The sequence below is a fragment of the Electrophorus electricus genome, chromosome 10 (genome assembly GCF_013358815.1).
Source record: "Electrophorus electricus isolate fEleEle1 chromosome 10, fEleEle1.pri, whole genome shotgun sequence".
Taxonomy (NCBI): domain Eukaryota; kingdom Metazoa; phylum Chordata; class Actinopteri; order Gymnotiformes; family Gymnotidae; genus Electrophorus; species Electrophorus electricus.
The window spans coordinates 5,196,419-5,210,877 of record NC_049544.1 but is presented as its reverse complement, the minus strand read 5'-3'; the positions used below and the strand labels follow the sequence as shown (position 1 = coordinate 5,210,877).

At 43.9% G+C, this 14,459-nt stretch overlaps 1 protein-coding gene across 1 annotated transcript; it reads right to left on the bottom strand.

Annotated features, from left to right (window-relative positions):
* Positions 1–775: 775 nt before the first annotated feature.
* Positions 776–14,085, bottom strand: colq (collagen-like tail subunit (single strand of homotrimer) of asymmetric acetylcholinesterase). The gene is made up of 17 exons (XM_027000068.2): positions 13,864–14,085; positions 12,397–12,503; positions 11,892–12,005; positions 8,792–8,836; positions 8,425–8,451; positions 7,396–7,467; positions 7,198–7,260; positions 6,992–7,018; positions 6,782–6,826; positions 6,662–6,697; positions 6,486–6,566; positions 6,260–6,356; positions 4,084–4,223; positions 3,509–3,628; positions 3,258–3,384; positions 3,042–3,144; positions 776–2,802 (listed from the first exon to the last, which is right to left on the bottom strand). The coding sequence occupies exons 1-17, from the start codon at positions 13,955–13,957 to the stop codon at positions 2,733–2,735; spliced, it is 1,368 nt and encodes a 455-aa protein (XP_026855869.2). The 5' UTR covers positions 13,958–14,085; the 3' UTR covers positions 776–2,732.
* Between the last annotated feature and the right edge of the window lie 374 nt (positions 14,086–14,459).

Genomic DNA, 14,459 nt, shown 5'->3' with positions numbered 1-14,459 from the left:
CTAACAGGATTTTTTGGATGATCGGGTCTATACTCTTTGCCAATGCATATGTGTCCTCTTTTTGGTGACTGCGCCTTGTATGCTTACCACCTCGTCCCTGCAGCCACAGCTTTTCACTGGGTCTGAGCCAGCAGCTGGCCCTGCGCGTTTCCTGTGTGTGAGGCCCTATGTTTCATCCACTCTGGAAACACAACACCCCACCGCACCAAAATAATCTCTTTCTTCAGCTACCTCCCTGCCCCCTTTTTGATTTTGCCACCTATTCCAGGTCATCCCCGAGTTTCCATTGAGCCTTTCAGCACTAGTAGCTGCAGCAAACCATGGCACAGATCACATTACATGAAGTGTTAATCTTTACTCCAAAGTCATGCGTTCTCTGAAGTCCCATTGCCTCGTGTTGTGCAGTGGCCATGACTGAACACAGACACACACACACACACACAACAACAAATAAAAAACAAGCTAAGACCAACAACCCTGATGCAATTAGAAGAAGATAGATACAGCTGTGTAATACATTTACAGAGCAGTGCTTGTCCATCGAAAATCCCCCTATGCAGCTCTCTGCCTGCCTCGCTCATTGACAGGCAGAATGAGAAGTCATGACTCCGTTGTCTTGGATGTCCCGTACCTCACCCAACACCACCCCCAGAGTGCTGCTGACCAAGCGCTAGATTTCTGCATCCCAGCCCTGCCATGCCACATCACTGCAGGCGCACATACTGCATAGCACATACATTAAAAGAACAATAATAAAAAAAACAGGAAGATTTCATACAGTAGCTTTTTAAGCTTTATTTTAACCTTAGTACAAGGCTGTATCAAACATACAAATTTCATAAGAAACGGTTTACCCTCCACCTCACCATAGGTCAGAACATTCAACACTGCATTATATTTTAACATGCAACTGCATCAGTGGAGGCAAACTTGATTTTCTGCTTGTATACAGAGTATATGTCATGAGCACGTTCTCCAGTTACTGAAAATGGAAGATAGCAGTCCAGGAGAAGTCTAATGCAGTTTGCAAACAGCCTTCCTTGTTTTAATACAACTACTGTATTAAAAACACTGCCTGTATTTGGAAATAAAAACTACAGACATACATTAATGCATTGAAATATTGCATTCCTGATATTTTTCAGTGAATGTATACGGTAACAATAACATGCAGATGCACAAGAACAATTTCAGACAATTTTTTCCCTTATACATTAGATGTACACACAAGTCAGGTGGGTCACACCCAGAATTCATTAAGTAAGGAGAGGTCTCCATAGCAAATGCTGCTTTTAGCTTATGGAAAAACGTAGCTTACAGTATACTGTATCAAAAATGTCAAGTACCACTTTAATACAAGAACAGCAGACCAATGAACATAATATTTTCTACATGCTACACTGTAGTTCTGTGACCATAGAGAGCAAAGGCATGCTATGTGATGAGGAGTGCGGTCTATATTCCAGTCGTAGGAAATAACCAGCAGCTGGCTAGCCATTTCATGTATACTCCTACAGTCTTTAACCTACTAGATAGCAGCAAGAGATGTCCCTTACCAATGCTGATTGACAGTGCACAAATGATTTATAACAGTGTGAGAGCCTCTAAATGTGGTTGTCACCCTAAATAACTTTGGTGTCAAGATCCAAAGGATCAAGATGGGTCTTTTAAGGTTCCTTCATCAGATCTAGAAGCATTTACAGCATATGTGTATTAGTAGACAAGTTGTCATCTTAAGAACACTAGAATATGCTAGCCTTGCACCACCAGGTGATGGAGATGCAAAGGCTACAATGAGGAAAAGACATTTCCTGAGGTATCAGTGAGAATGTCTGACTAAAAACTAAGCCTGATCTTTACGAGGTTGCAGTTAGAGCACCGCCACACAATGGCCCCAGGCAAGGAGCATCAGCAGCCCGAGCTAGCTCCAATCCTTTCTGTTGTTCTCCGTGGAGACAGTTCTGACCTTGCAGCTTGCTCAACGGATATACAGCCCTGAACGTGACTTCACGGCCTGACTGCCTGCAGAGCGTGTCAGAGAGCCAGTCTGTTGAACCTACTCCCAGTGTTCAACCACAGACCTGGTTTCCTGGTTTTGGTCAGGGCCTGTCCACTGAGCTCAACGTACATAACTTTAAGGAGTCGAGTGGTTTTCTTCTTGCCTTGCACATACACCTAATTGGCCTATTGCCATAGCTACAGCAATCACAGCACCATGCTAAATGCTAAATGGTTCACATTGCAGTCTGCGTAGACAGCACCGTGGGCAAGATGGCCATGTTTTCGGGAAAGGTTACACACTGAGGTACTGAAGGGTCTGGCTTTGGCTCCCCTATTTTATTTTTTTTCAAGAGGCGGCGGGCTCTCCAGGTTCCTTTTCTTGTGGCGAAGCAGAATGTTGAGCTAGGTGCCCAGCTCCAGAGCGAGGGGCTGAGCAGAGAATGGCATCCGAAGTCCCAGTTGAGTTCTTAAGACAGAGAGCGATGAGTTGTGTGCGTCTGCAGTGACCGAGCGGAGCGCTCTTTTTCCCTGTGAGCTACGTGGCTTCTCAGCAGCATTACCACAAAGGAGTACAATATACATGTTTGCAACGTTTCCCCCCTTAAACGTAATCTCGTCACATCCTTGGATTCTGTTTGTTCGCAGTGTCTTGGGTTACCTGGGTCTCAGTCCCTGCCGCTTAAAACAAGACAATTGGCAAGTGCAGGCTCCATCGGTTTCCTCCTGCTCCTTCATGTGAAATACTTGCAGTTTGTGGAGTCAATGTAGCAGTCGCTGGTGCATTTGAGATGCCCATAAGATCTAGAGATGGTAGAGTGTACATTTTTCATTTACATTTACGGCATTTACGGCATTCATTTACATTTACGGCATCTTATCCAAAGTGACTTACAAAGTGCTTTGTCATTTATTCATAGAATACTAAGAGTCATTTACTCATGGTAGAGTGTACAGGACATTAGTTAAACCTGTGTTCCTAAGTACCTGGAATAACACCACTGTCATGGATACTTTTACAGAAGGCTTGAGATGTCGCTTACCCAGGAAGGTAGGATTTGCAGGTCTGATAGCCAAAATCTTTGCCATCGCACTCCTCAGCTCCCTCGTGGCGATAGCCGTCTCCGCAGTGTGCGTGTCTGCACTCTGAGAGACACAGACAGAATTGGAGGAGAAGGGCAGACAGAAAGGCTAGATTCAATCCCTGGAAAGGGGGAATGCTGTGGTTTAGAAACAAGGCACTTAGAGGTCATACTCACTGATGCAGCCGTCCGTGACCACACGGTTTCCGTCGTCGCACTCCTCGCTGTTCTCAACCTGCACGACGCCATCCCCACAGAACCCATCCGGGTCGGGAGCATGCTCCATGGATTGGAATGGCATTAGCTGGAATGACAAATTTAGGATTAAACTTTAACATGCTCTGTCGGGACATTCTCCGAAGTACTCAGAGGAAGTGTTTACTGAAAGTAAGAAACGCTTCCAGTGAGTTGTCTAATTAAGCAGGTACCTGAATTGGCAGCCAGCCTTCTGTGTCCTTGAAGTAGAGGGTCCTCTGGTCCTTGCGGAAAGCCAGGGCATTAGCAGTGTGGAGATGGTCCAATTCCTGTTCGTTATTCACCACAAAAATCTGCAAGGCAGCCATTACACCTTAATAAGACATGCAATTGGATCTGAACTGACATTTTTATTGGCAATTGTTGTAATACACTAGTAGATAAAAGAAACACTAATGTGCTGCAATAATTTTCTGTTTTTGATATAAATCACATTATGCTCTGAGAACATATGAAGAACAGGATCTTCAGTGAGTTTTAACCATCTTGCTGATAGCTAATATAGTACGAGGGAATGGACAGAACAAAGACACAGCATAATCAACCAACCTAGCATTACAAGTAGTGAAGTTCTACTAAACTATGTTTAGTGCTCAAATATCGCTCATGTTACAACAAACGATTCCCATTATTTAATTCAAGACTTGCACTTCATTTAAAACTCACATGTTTAGAACAGGACCTGTAGTAGTGAAAATGTCTTACTCTTAGTAGTGGCAGTATTAAGTTATGGCAAACATTGGCTTACGGCAGGCACTCTGGGATATTGGCTTCTGTATGCGTTCTTGTCAAAGGCGGCGCTGTCAATGTTCATGTTGGAGCCGCAGCTACAGCGACCTGGGCTGCCTTGCTGGCCTTTCTCTCCTTTGGGCCCTATCACATACAGCCCTGGAGGACAGACACATTGACACCACATACTCATTAAAGAAAATCGCTCTGTTTATTTTAATATATAGAATAGAGCCAAACTAAGCTACTCTGAAGAGGTTGAATCAATTAACTTTCAAAAAATATCTGTATAGTGTATGCACCTTCACCAATGCATTAAACCTTCCTACTGTCTGTCAGAAAGAGTAAGCTGAACAAACAGAAAGCTGAACAAAACAGTAGCTGCCACTTTAAAAATGTGATGACATGATGTTTGTGCATTGGCAAGAAGCTTGACTTCTTTATAGGCCATATTAAGGACATGATGTCATGGCTGGGTACTCCAGCTGGGCAGATCGGGTTGCCCTCGGACTAAATCTATCTTTTGGTGTGACTTCCTGTACTGATTCAGTCTCCTTACTTCTGTTGGCTCCACATGCTGCAACCCCTGATTCTAACTGAATGGAAACAAGAAAATTGTTTTAGCCTGCAAAACTACACTGCTACAGTTTTGCAAGCACTGCGGTGTGCACACGTATCGCGTGCCATTAATTGGAGAGTGATGTGGTTTTTGACGTTTTGGCTCTGCATTCCAGACACTGATTTTGAAACAAAATGACGAATACGAGGTAGAAGAACGTCCGCTTCAGTTGAGGATGTTAACGTGTCTACTGGGTGAAGCCTACAGGATTTGCAGACCTCCCACAGTCCTCCTTAACTAATAGGAAAATTGGCTCTTTGGTGGTGTGTTGGCTGTCAGTGTGTGGTTGCATCATGAGGTGATTCATGAGAGAGCCCCCAGGAGGTCTGGAGCTGATTGTAAATGTGACATTTGCACCTGTTGCTGTTGTCTCTCAACATGAAGACCAAAGAAGCATCAGTGTTAGTACTGTAGGCCATGATAGGCTTAGAGAGTCTGAATAAATCAGAAGCATAGCCAAAACAATAGGTGTGCCAAAAACAGTGCTTTGATACACTGTTAAGAAGTAGGAAAGCCCTGGGGGATCTGTGATCACTAACAACTTGGCAGACTTCAGAAGACCACAGTAGTGTATGAAGGCAGAATCTTTCAGCCCTGAAGAAAAACTGTTGAATAGATGAAGAACACTCTCAGAGATTAAGCCAAACATATGAAAAGATATCTAGACAAAGGAATACCAGCATGACCTCAAAGGGTCAACAAGGAGAGGCAAACTGGTAACCTCAAGAACACAAACGGCAGGTTACAGCTTGCTTAAAAGCACATAAATACACCTGTAGGTTTTTTGTACCCAGTGGAGACAAATACGTCTGCACCATAGTGATGGAATAAGGACAGTTTGAAAAAAAAAAAAAGTAAGTGCTCCTGATTCTTCCACATCTGTGAAACAAGGTGACATGGGCATGTAGGCTGCCAGTGAAGTTGCTCGCTGGCCTTTACCAATAGCTGCACACAGCTTTGTGTAAAGAAGATGCTTAAATGCTTACATCCAACCAGATGTCTGGATGTTGCTTGAAGAAGGACAGTAGCCCAAAAACAAGTCATTCCCTTGACCAGGACACTGCTGCGCATGCATCAGGAACCAAACATGGATTGATTACAAACCCTGCACAGCGTGAGTTGTAGACTTCAGGTAATCATTAAGGATTTGCAACTGGGTACTAAACTAAGTTTAAGGTAAACAGTCGCATTATTAAGAGTAGCCTGAAACTATGTATAAAAGGACTGTGATTCATATATGCTTCACAAAGTGTAGTGATAAATTAGCAGATGTAAGTGTAGATGTAAAAATATGCCAGGGTGTGCTTTAATATAATGTGTTTTATTATAATTCTAGTGTGCAGGATACAGATCCAAAGTAACCAAAACTGGGTCTAGTCTGAAACTGCTTTCTGGACTACACAGTACAACATTTTTAGATATGTAGAGTTGTTTAGAGCTGCATTAAAACATTTTTGACAAAAATCTTTAGTCAGTTACATTGCATTATATCCCCATCACCAAGCACATTATGTCATTTTAACGCTGTTCATGATCGCGGACTTTGGTTGCCTTCATCACTAGCTTAAGCTCCTACCTGAGGCAGGCAGGCCCGGGGGACCTGGATGACCAGGGGGCCCCTGAAGGCCTACAGGTCCCATTGGTCCTGTTAGACCAGTATCTCCCTTGAGCCCCTGAATCAAGCAGACACACAAAATTTCCTATTGAACGTTTGCAGAACAAGTGGAAACAACAACTGGAACAAGCCACTTTCAAGATGAACGACAAAGCACCTTTTGCAATACCCAGGGGAAAACCCTCACCTGTTTGCCTCTTTTTCCTGGTCGGCCCGTGGGGCCCCTGTTTCCAGCAATTCCAGGCTCTCCTTTTGGTCCCATTTCACCCTGATAAAATATCGCATACACAGGTCGATCGTCACTCTCCCTGTGTCCCTTGGGAAAGTATTAGCGGGTGCCAAAATTACAACCTTTTCCTTCACCTTTTGGCCAAGCATTCCTGGCAGACCCATTGTGCCCTGAAACACAGAAGAGCACACCATTAGAAAGCAAAGCACAACAGCCTCAGACTTCACTAACGAAAAAAGACCCAAAGGCCTCACCTTCTCACCCTTTGGGCCAGCTTCACCTCTATCACCTCGTGAGCCCTAATGAGAGATTATAGGAAACACATGATTAAAATACAGCCACAGTGTAGACACGTTTCGGTAGCAAATCAGCAAGTCTGCATCTTGAAATTCCATCGTGTGATTCTAGCGGTTCCACAGATTTTGGACATCTAAGACAAAGGGCTCACCCAAACACAAACCTACCTTTTCACCTTTATATCCAGGCAGTCCCTGCATGGCAGAAAATAGAAAAAACTTAATCCTGCTATGAAATCTAACAGTACTGCATAATACTGTATAAAATGTACATTTAGCTATTGTGTACTGTAGTGCTTAGCTGAAGGACTAAATGAAGTTTCACAGCAACAATGTTCAGTCAGTAAGATGTTCTGTTTCCAGCCAGTGCAGACCTTGGGTCCAGCTGGTCCTCGTGCTCCGGGCATTCCCATCAGTCCAGGGTCACCTTTCTCCCCCTGGCAAAGGCACAAGTTAGATTACATTGTATTTTCTTTAGCATGTTAGCAAATTGTTGCTTGATAAAGTGTTGGTAATGTGAGTGTACATGAAAGGTTGGCTATCCTGGAGCCAGTGTAATGGGTGTAATTTACCTTGGGCCCACTTGGTCCTGCCCACCCATTTGGTCCCTGACGCCCTGGGAGACCAGGCGGCCCTGTGCGTCCCTGGAACAACACAAAACATATTACATGGCACTTATAACACTTGGCTGCTGAGCTCCTGACTGAGACATTGTGGTCCTGTACATTAAAATAAGGCACATTCATGGCTGAGCATAATACAAAGTTATGGCTTATCAAAGTAAAATAGAAAAAAATACTTTCTGTAGGTATTTTTATACACAAAGGTACAAAGCAGTATAGCATCAATTATAGTAGTTGCTACCTTGATTATTTTGACTGTCCTCTTTCTAAAATGTATTCCCTTCCTAAAATCAATGTGAAGAAATGTAAGAATTTGCTTGGAAATTCAAACACAGAATAATAAATACTAGGTGATCACAGCGTATCTCCTGAAAGGCAGAGAAACATTGGGCGAGAGAAAGAGAGAGAGAAAAAGAGAGAGAGAGAGAGAGAGAGAGAGAGAGAGAGAGAGAGAGAGAGAGAGAGAAGGAAGAGAGAGAGAGAGAGAGAGAGAGAGAGAGAGAGAGAGAGAGAGAGAGAGAGAGAAGGAAGAGAGAGAGCATTTGAACAAGGTCCATCACTCTGCTGGCTTTAATTAAATGATGTGCAGGGGGCAGGAGCCAGGGCTTGTGGGAAAGCAAATGATTTATGGGGCAGTTCCAGCACTAAGCTAAATTGCCCTGCAATGCTGCAACAGTCCCTCCACCAGTGCTGACACCCTCTCTACCTGCTGCCAGCCCACAGGCTGCCCACCAATGTTTCACATTCTTAAGCGCAAATTGGCTGTAGAATAGCAATGGTGTATATGGACTCAGTGACCCAGGTGTCTGTGTCAAGGCTGTATTTGCTTAGAATTTCATTACACATGTATTACACAAGCCCAGACAGGAGTAGTGAGGGTGGTGCCCACCCGCATGTCCTTTAGCGGCTCATCATTTCTTAGATTTTTAAAAAAGTTTTCACTTATGGAAAAATGGAGTGGTTTATGCAGCACCTCACCTTCTGTCCAGGTCTCCCAATTTCTCCCTGGCAACATGGGCCGACGGTGGAGGAGAAAGAAAAGATGAGAGGCATACACTGCATAATCAACACAACCCCTCCTTTGTTGCTCTATGCTGTGTGTCTCCTGAGAAATCACGATCACACAACATGACACTAAGAGGATCAGGTTCAATGGTGGTACCCGAAAAAGAAATTAATATATAGGATCATAGCACACAGTGAGAGAGATTAGTAATTTGTGTTTAAAAACATATTTACAGACAGCCAACGGAAGGGTACATGCCGTGATCAGACTGGTATAATTAATTGCGATTTTCATTAGGAAATTCCCCTTTGTGTGTGCGATGTTGTATGTGAGGGTCACCTTTTCACCCTTTGGTCCCTTTGGTCCTGGCAGTCCAGGAGGACCCTGTAATTGATATGAAGACTGTGATTAATTAGTGGGTTTACACAATATAGGTTTAGAAATTATGAAACCCTAAAACTATTGGTAACTGACAAAAGATCACAGAACAGTACAGCAGTCCCTTAATAACACTTCTTACTGAAGGCGAATTGTTAAAATTGCAATCCTGTAACCTCTTGGAAGACACGATGAAAAATATCCAATACATATCGTATATCATGTAGACAAGCAGCGTCTTTATTTAGTCTGTGTGGTGCAGCAGACTCATGGATCAGTGGTGAGATGCTTGACCATTTCTAAGAAAGGTGCGTGGTGCAGAGATGGGCAGTGGAAAAAGGCTATTTACGTCTGCTCTAAATGCAGAGTGTTAATGGGTTGCAGTGTGGTGCGGTTTTGGGGGGTGGGGGTATAGTGGTGGCAGACCCCGGTGCATCTGTGCCAAGGCCGAAAGTGGTCAGTGGAAACGAGATGTGTCTCACATGGTAAAGAAGGAAGCCCCCTGGAAGAAAAGGATCTACCCGGACGATGCAGATTACCAGGATTCACCACCTCAAATAAGCCTTCTGCAAAAAGTCTGGAACTAAGCATAGGAGTTAGCCGAGGAGGCTCTGGGAGCACTGTAGCTGGGGACCTGTAGTGGGGCACAATATAGCTGGGCTCATTGTAGCTGGGTGCACTGTAGCTGGGCTCCTTGTAGCTGGGTGTAGTGGAGCTGGTTGCATTGTAGCTGAAATACTGCTGAGCTGCTGGTTACATGATTTGTTGACTTTAGGATAAGGCAGCAACTGCTACCCTTATGGCCAGTATATATGAACATTCTAAAACCGAAACTAATTGTACTACAAATGTATATAATTGTGTCCAAATACCAAACCATTACCTGGTAATCTATTTGGCTAGACCAGATCCAGAGTTCCTTGGGAATATTGTGTAAATTCTTCCAAATGTTACTTTTAGGCATCACATACTGATTCTGGGTGGACACCCCCGCCCCCTTTACAAGCTGGGTGCCAGTACTTGGTGTGGACATTTTTGGGTACCTCAGTGCACAGCAAATTTTACAGTGTGAAAAAAAAAAAGTTGATTTTCTGAGTTGATTTTTAGTGCTAAAAAGCATTTGTGGTGGTGGTGTTTTTACAGAGCAGAGTGCTTTATGGCTGTGTAAAACACCAACACTGGCTTAGAGTTAAACTTCAGGTCATCATTTCTGTGATGAGCTGAGGCTGTTGGCGGACTCTGAACATATTCCTTCAACTGAATAAAGTAATGAAGCATATTTTATCGGCATGTAAGGTTAGTTTGTTGCAGGGATTTGTTTATTTAACAAGCACATAGTGGTGAACTTTATCCATTAGTATCAATGGTAGAGCAATTAGGTGTGTGTATGATGGGCCATGTAGTAGAGTACAGGATAACATCTGTAGATATTGGAAATTGCGTGAGATTGGAAATTTGTGGTGGTATATAAGGTACATAAGGCCAGTAGAGATAGGTGCTAGGAATTTGTAGCTAAGTCTGCTGTGTCCTTGCTTGTGGAATTTGGTTTTACAAGATGTAAGCTAAAGGTAGATGTGAAGGAATTATTAGAAGTAGCCGAAAGGGCCAGTCAGTGGCTGTGGATAAGGCTAGCTGGGGAAATGGATCACAAAGATGGAGTTGCTGAGGTTATCGGTGTCTCGGGTATGCGGAAGACTGGGCAGGTGAAAGGGTCACCCTGGCATGTCATTGTCATGTTTGGAGCGGTATGGCGTTAGTCACCAGGCAGGCCAGTATGGATCTGTTGGGGAATGCTTGGCGGCATACTATGGTAAAATTCATATGAATCTGACAGCATTGAATACGCACCAACAGTGCCGAGGGGCTGAACATGGCCTCAGTCCCCTGGAAGGACAATGTGGGTTTACTTTTAAAGAGGTTAGTGTGTGGTAGGTTGGAGGTTTAAAATTGAGCTTGGAGGAGGCGGGTTTGGGACACCAGACCTCACTGTTGAGCCTTGCGGAGGTGTCATGGGCTTTAATTCAGACAGAGATCAACAAAGGAAGATGCCTGACAGCCCCTGTGAAGAGCTTGTGAGGTAGCGGTTTCTTAGAGGGTGATCATAAATTAAGTGAGTGGGCTGGGCTCTAGGTGATACTCTAATGGTTTCGCACAGAATATTTGACATCTAATCCTGTGAGTAATTAAATTTGGACAATTTGAAAAGTAGCAAAGCAAAATATGTCATTCATTAATATGTTGTACTATCTTGTTTTATTCACTGGTGCTGGAATCATTTTTAATGAAACTAGACATTCGTGAAAAATATGGACCTAACTTGGTCAGTGTAACCTCAACTCATTAAGTAATGCGGTGGTTGCATATCTGAAGCTTGAATAACACTTAACTTTAGGTTTAAAGTGCCTTGGTTTTTGTAGTCTTGTATCCATTTTTAAATCAGTCTGGAATCTGTGTGGTCACACATGTCTAATTATTTCTCCTGGGCAGTGTGTAGGCAGAAGAACAACCACCATTTTCTCTATGCTTGGTTGGTGTTAACAGATATTGGCTCATTACGTTCGCTAAGTAAGCAAGTATAAGAAAGACGAACAATATTTCGTTTTATTCTAATGGGCGTAGATTAACATATTGGTGAATGGAGGTATGCCTATTTATAAATTGAGGATTTTCTGTGATGAAGTGTGATATGAATATTTAAATGTGAACACTGAAAGTAGTGTGAAATACACACACGTAATAACATGTAAAATAAACTCAATTTGGTGTTGACCTATATACACACACATAAGAAAGGGTTGAATTTAAGTGTTGATTTCACACTGCCAAATGAGCTAGCTAATGAGCTAGCCTCCTTAATAAACGGAACGCGACGAGATGGAATCAGTTGTTGTGATGCACATTTGCAACAAATGGCTGTATATACTGAAGGTCTCGGTGGACTCTGTAGATAACGCTTCACCCTAGAGATCTATTAGACAGCCCTCTGAGGCCTGTCTGGGAATGCATCAAGGTGCTCTTCATGCCTGTAACTGCCCTCTGTCATTGGAGGCAAGTGTAGTACCTGAGGTCCCACAGGGCCAGCTGGTCCGGGCGGCCCCACAGAGCAGGTAGGGTCTGTCGGCTTGTGATTGGCTTCCTCTGTGTTCTCTTTCTCATATTCATTGCTAACATCCCTCTGAAAGAGGAATCAGATAAAACTTGACTATGTTCACTATCCTGTTCAAAGGGAAATCCAGCATCAATGTAATGTTAAGTTTGTGACTGCAATGTAATATTATAACAATGACTATAAGTGGAAATCTGGGAGTTCTGTTATCCACTTGTCTTTCATTGTATTTTAGCAACGTTTGCCAGCGTCGCTTGTCCAACACGTTTGAGTGAAATGTAAGTTTCACAGCACCGGCCACAGATGGTGTCTTCCTCCTTAACGATTTTAAGACCATCACGAGATCCATCTCATCTACAGACTGGTATCAACACCTCCTCATTGTTACCCACAGACGTAATCATGGAACCCATCCAAGGACACATCACACCCACTGGAGTGAGAGAGTCACATGTCATACCAGAGGCCTGCGCCACGGTGAGCGGGGCGGGGGAAACAAGGGGGGCGGGGGTGGAGTCAGCATACAGCACGGCTCGAATTTCTTTCTGGGCGCCAGTGCCTCCATATCTGCAGTTGGGGGGAAACAGGAGGAACACGTCAACAAACATGCAGCCACAGGGACAGGAAAGGCCTGCCGACGCGTAATAGCAGCGCACGGGGGGGGGGTGACAGCTGGCCCTGAGCTTGAAAAACACAGCAAGAGTCACACGGAGAGATGCGCCACTGCCAAACGTTGGCTTTGTGGACCCAATCAGGGATTGCTGCAAGTGGTGGGCCAGTTTGGACTTATGCAACAACAGATGCCTTCAAGCAACCCTACATGACCACCTACCCAAATGGACATGACAGGCAATACTGTGTGGGTTTATCTCGCACTCTTAGAGGTGTGACACTGCCCTTAGAGACTCGTGATGCTGTCTTGGCAGTTCGGCGTGCATGAATTCCCAGCAGGCAATTGCCTGAGGACAGTTACTATAGTCTCAACATATTAGAGTGCAACAGATGTAAATACTGACATGTGCTGGTTATGATTTTTCTTCTGTATATGTAATACATATATTTTGTAACTAATGACTGTGTAGTGACCAACACAAGTCACAGTATATTCAGATATTTATTATCAAAGCTGTTTAAAGGTGTAGTAGGCTGATCGGGGTTAAGGAAGGTAAAACCTTGGACAATATTATTGATCGTCTTGGACTCCAAATGCTGTCATGTCTCAGATGAGACTTCTGAAGCTTCAGCATTTACAACCTACTGAATGAGTAATGTTTTGAGCAGGAATCACATAATCAACACCGAAAAACACTTATTGTTAACTATAACACAGACCACCTCAGGAAAATACACACCCACAAGGGAGGATGCCTAGACCACTGAGAACAGCGGCTACATATGCAAATCCATTAAGATATTAGGGCACAGGATTTAGACTTCTGCTAAATAAGATGCCTGTCAAAACATAAAAATCCAAACAAGGTACTACAATCACCATAGAGGCAATTCTATCCCTTTATTGCTCCTGTTAGTTTGCACCCATCAAAAGGAAAGATCACTCTATACACATACAAGCCATTTGATCTGGAATATTTTCCAAATAGCTAGAAATCTTTCGAATGTGTGAATTACATTTGTACACTTCTAACTGTAAATGACAGATTCTGTCAGCATGCTGCTTTAGAACTGGTCAATGGAACAGCAGTGGAACACAAAGTAGTACTGTTAAGACTAAGCTTCTCACTATCACCAACAAGCATGCTGACATTTACACCTCCCTACAAGCCCAAAATGCTGCAAATAGTACAGCAAAGATGACTCTCATTTTCTTGATTCTGCAATCCAAATGCACACGAGGCACACATCACACATCAGACTAGGAGCAGCCTGAACATGCTCCTCTACACACATCAAGTGTAAGTCACCCTACCTGTTGGGAAGGGGAACATTTTACCCATCAAGGACTGTGGGGAGGCATGGCGAAGGAGGAGCGGTAAATAAAGTCCGAGTGTCAGGAGGAACATGTTGTCCACTGCAGAGCGTGCTTCACTATCAACCGCTCCGGCTAGCACACCGAGTGTCCACACTGCCCCAATCCCGGCTCTCTCTCTCTCTCTTTCACTCACTCACACTCACACACACACACACACACACACACACACACACACACACACACACACACACACACACACACACACACACACACACACACACACTCTCACTCCCCTCCCTGCCTCTCCCACTATCACCACGCCTCTGGTGGAAGGGAATGCCTCCTTTGCACTGGCCCTGTGCTAAACATGGAGTCGGTTGGCCTTTGGCAGCCAATATTAGAGCCTTACTACTGCCTCAGCCTTTGTTTTTCCGCCCTGCCCCAAATGGGAAAAAAAAACAACAACAATCAAGTTGTACTGTCTGACATTGAGGTGGCATATGGGTTTTTTAATACCGGCATCCGTATGTATATTAAGCACACACCTCTCAATGCCACATGCTCACGTATGAGTGAAGTACGACCTTGCATCC

What these genes read in the sequence shown, in the direction of transcription:
- colq (XM_027000068.2), bottom strand. Translation starts at nt 13,957, where the DNA reads ATGTTCCTCCTGACACTCGGACTTTATTTACCGCTCCTCCTTCGCCAT. An exon ending in CACCGTGGCGCAGGCCTCTG is followed by an intron (nt 12,006 to 12,396) that starts GTATGACATGTG and finishes TTCCTCTTTCAG; the next exon opens with AGGGATGTTAGCAATGAATA. An exon ending in GAGGACCAGCTGGACCCAAG is followed by an intron (nt 7,019 to 7,197) that starts GTCTGCACTGGC and finishes TCTGCCATGCAG; the next exon opens with GGACTGCCTGGATATAAAGG.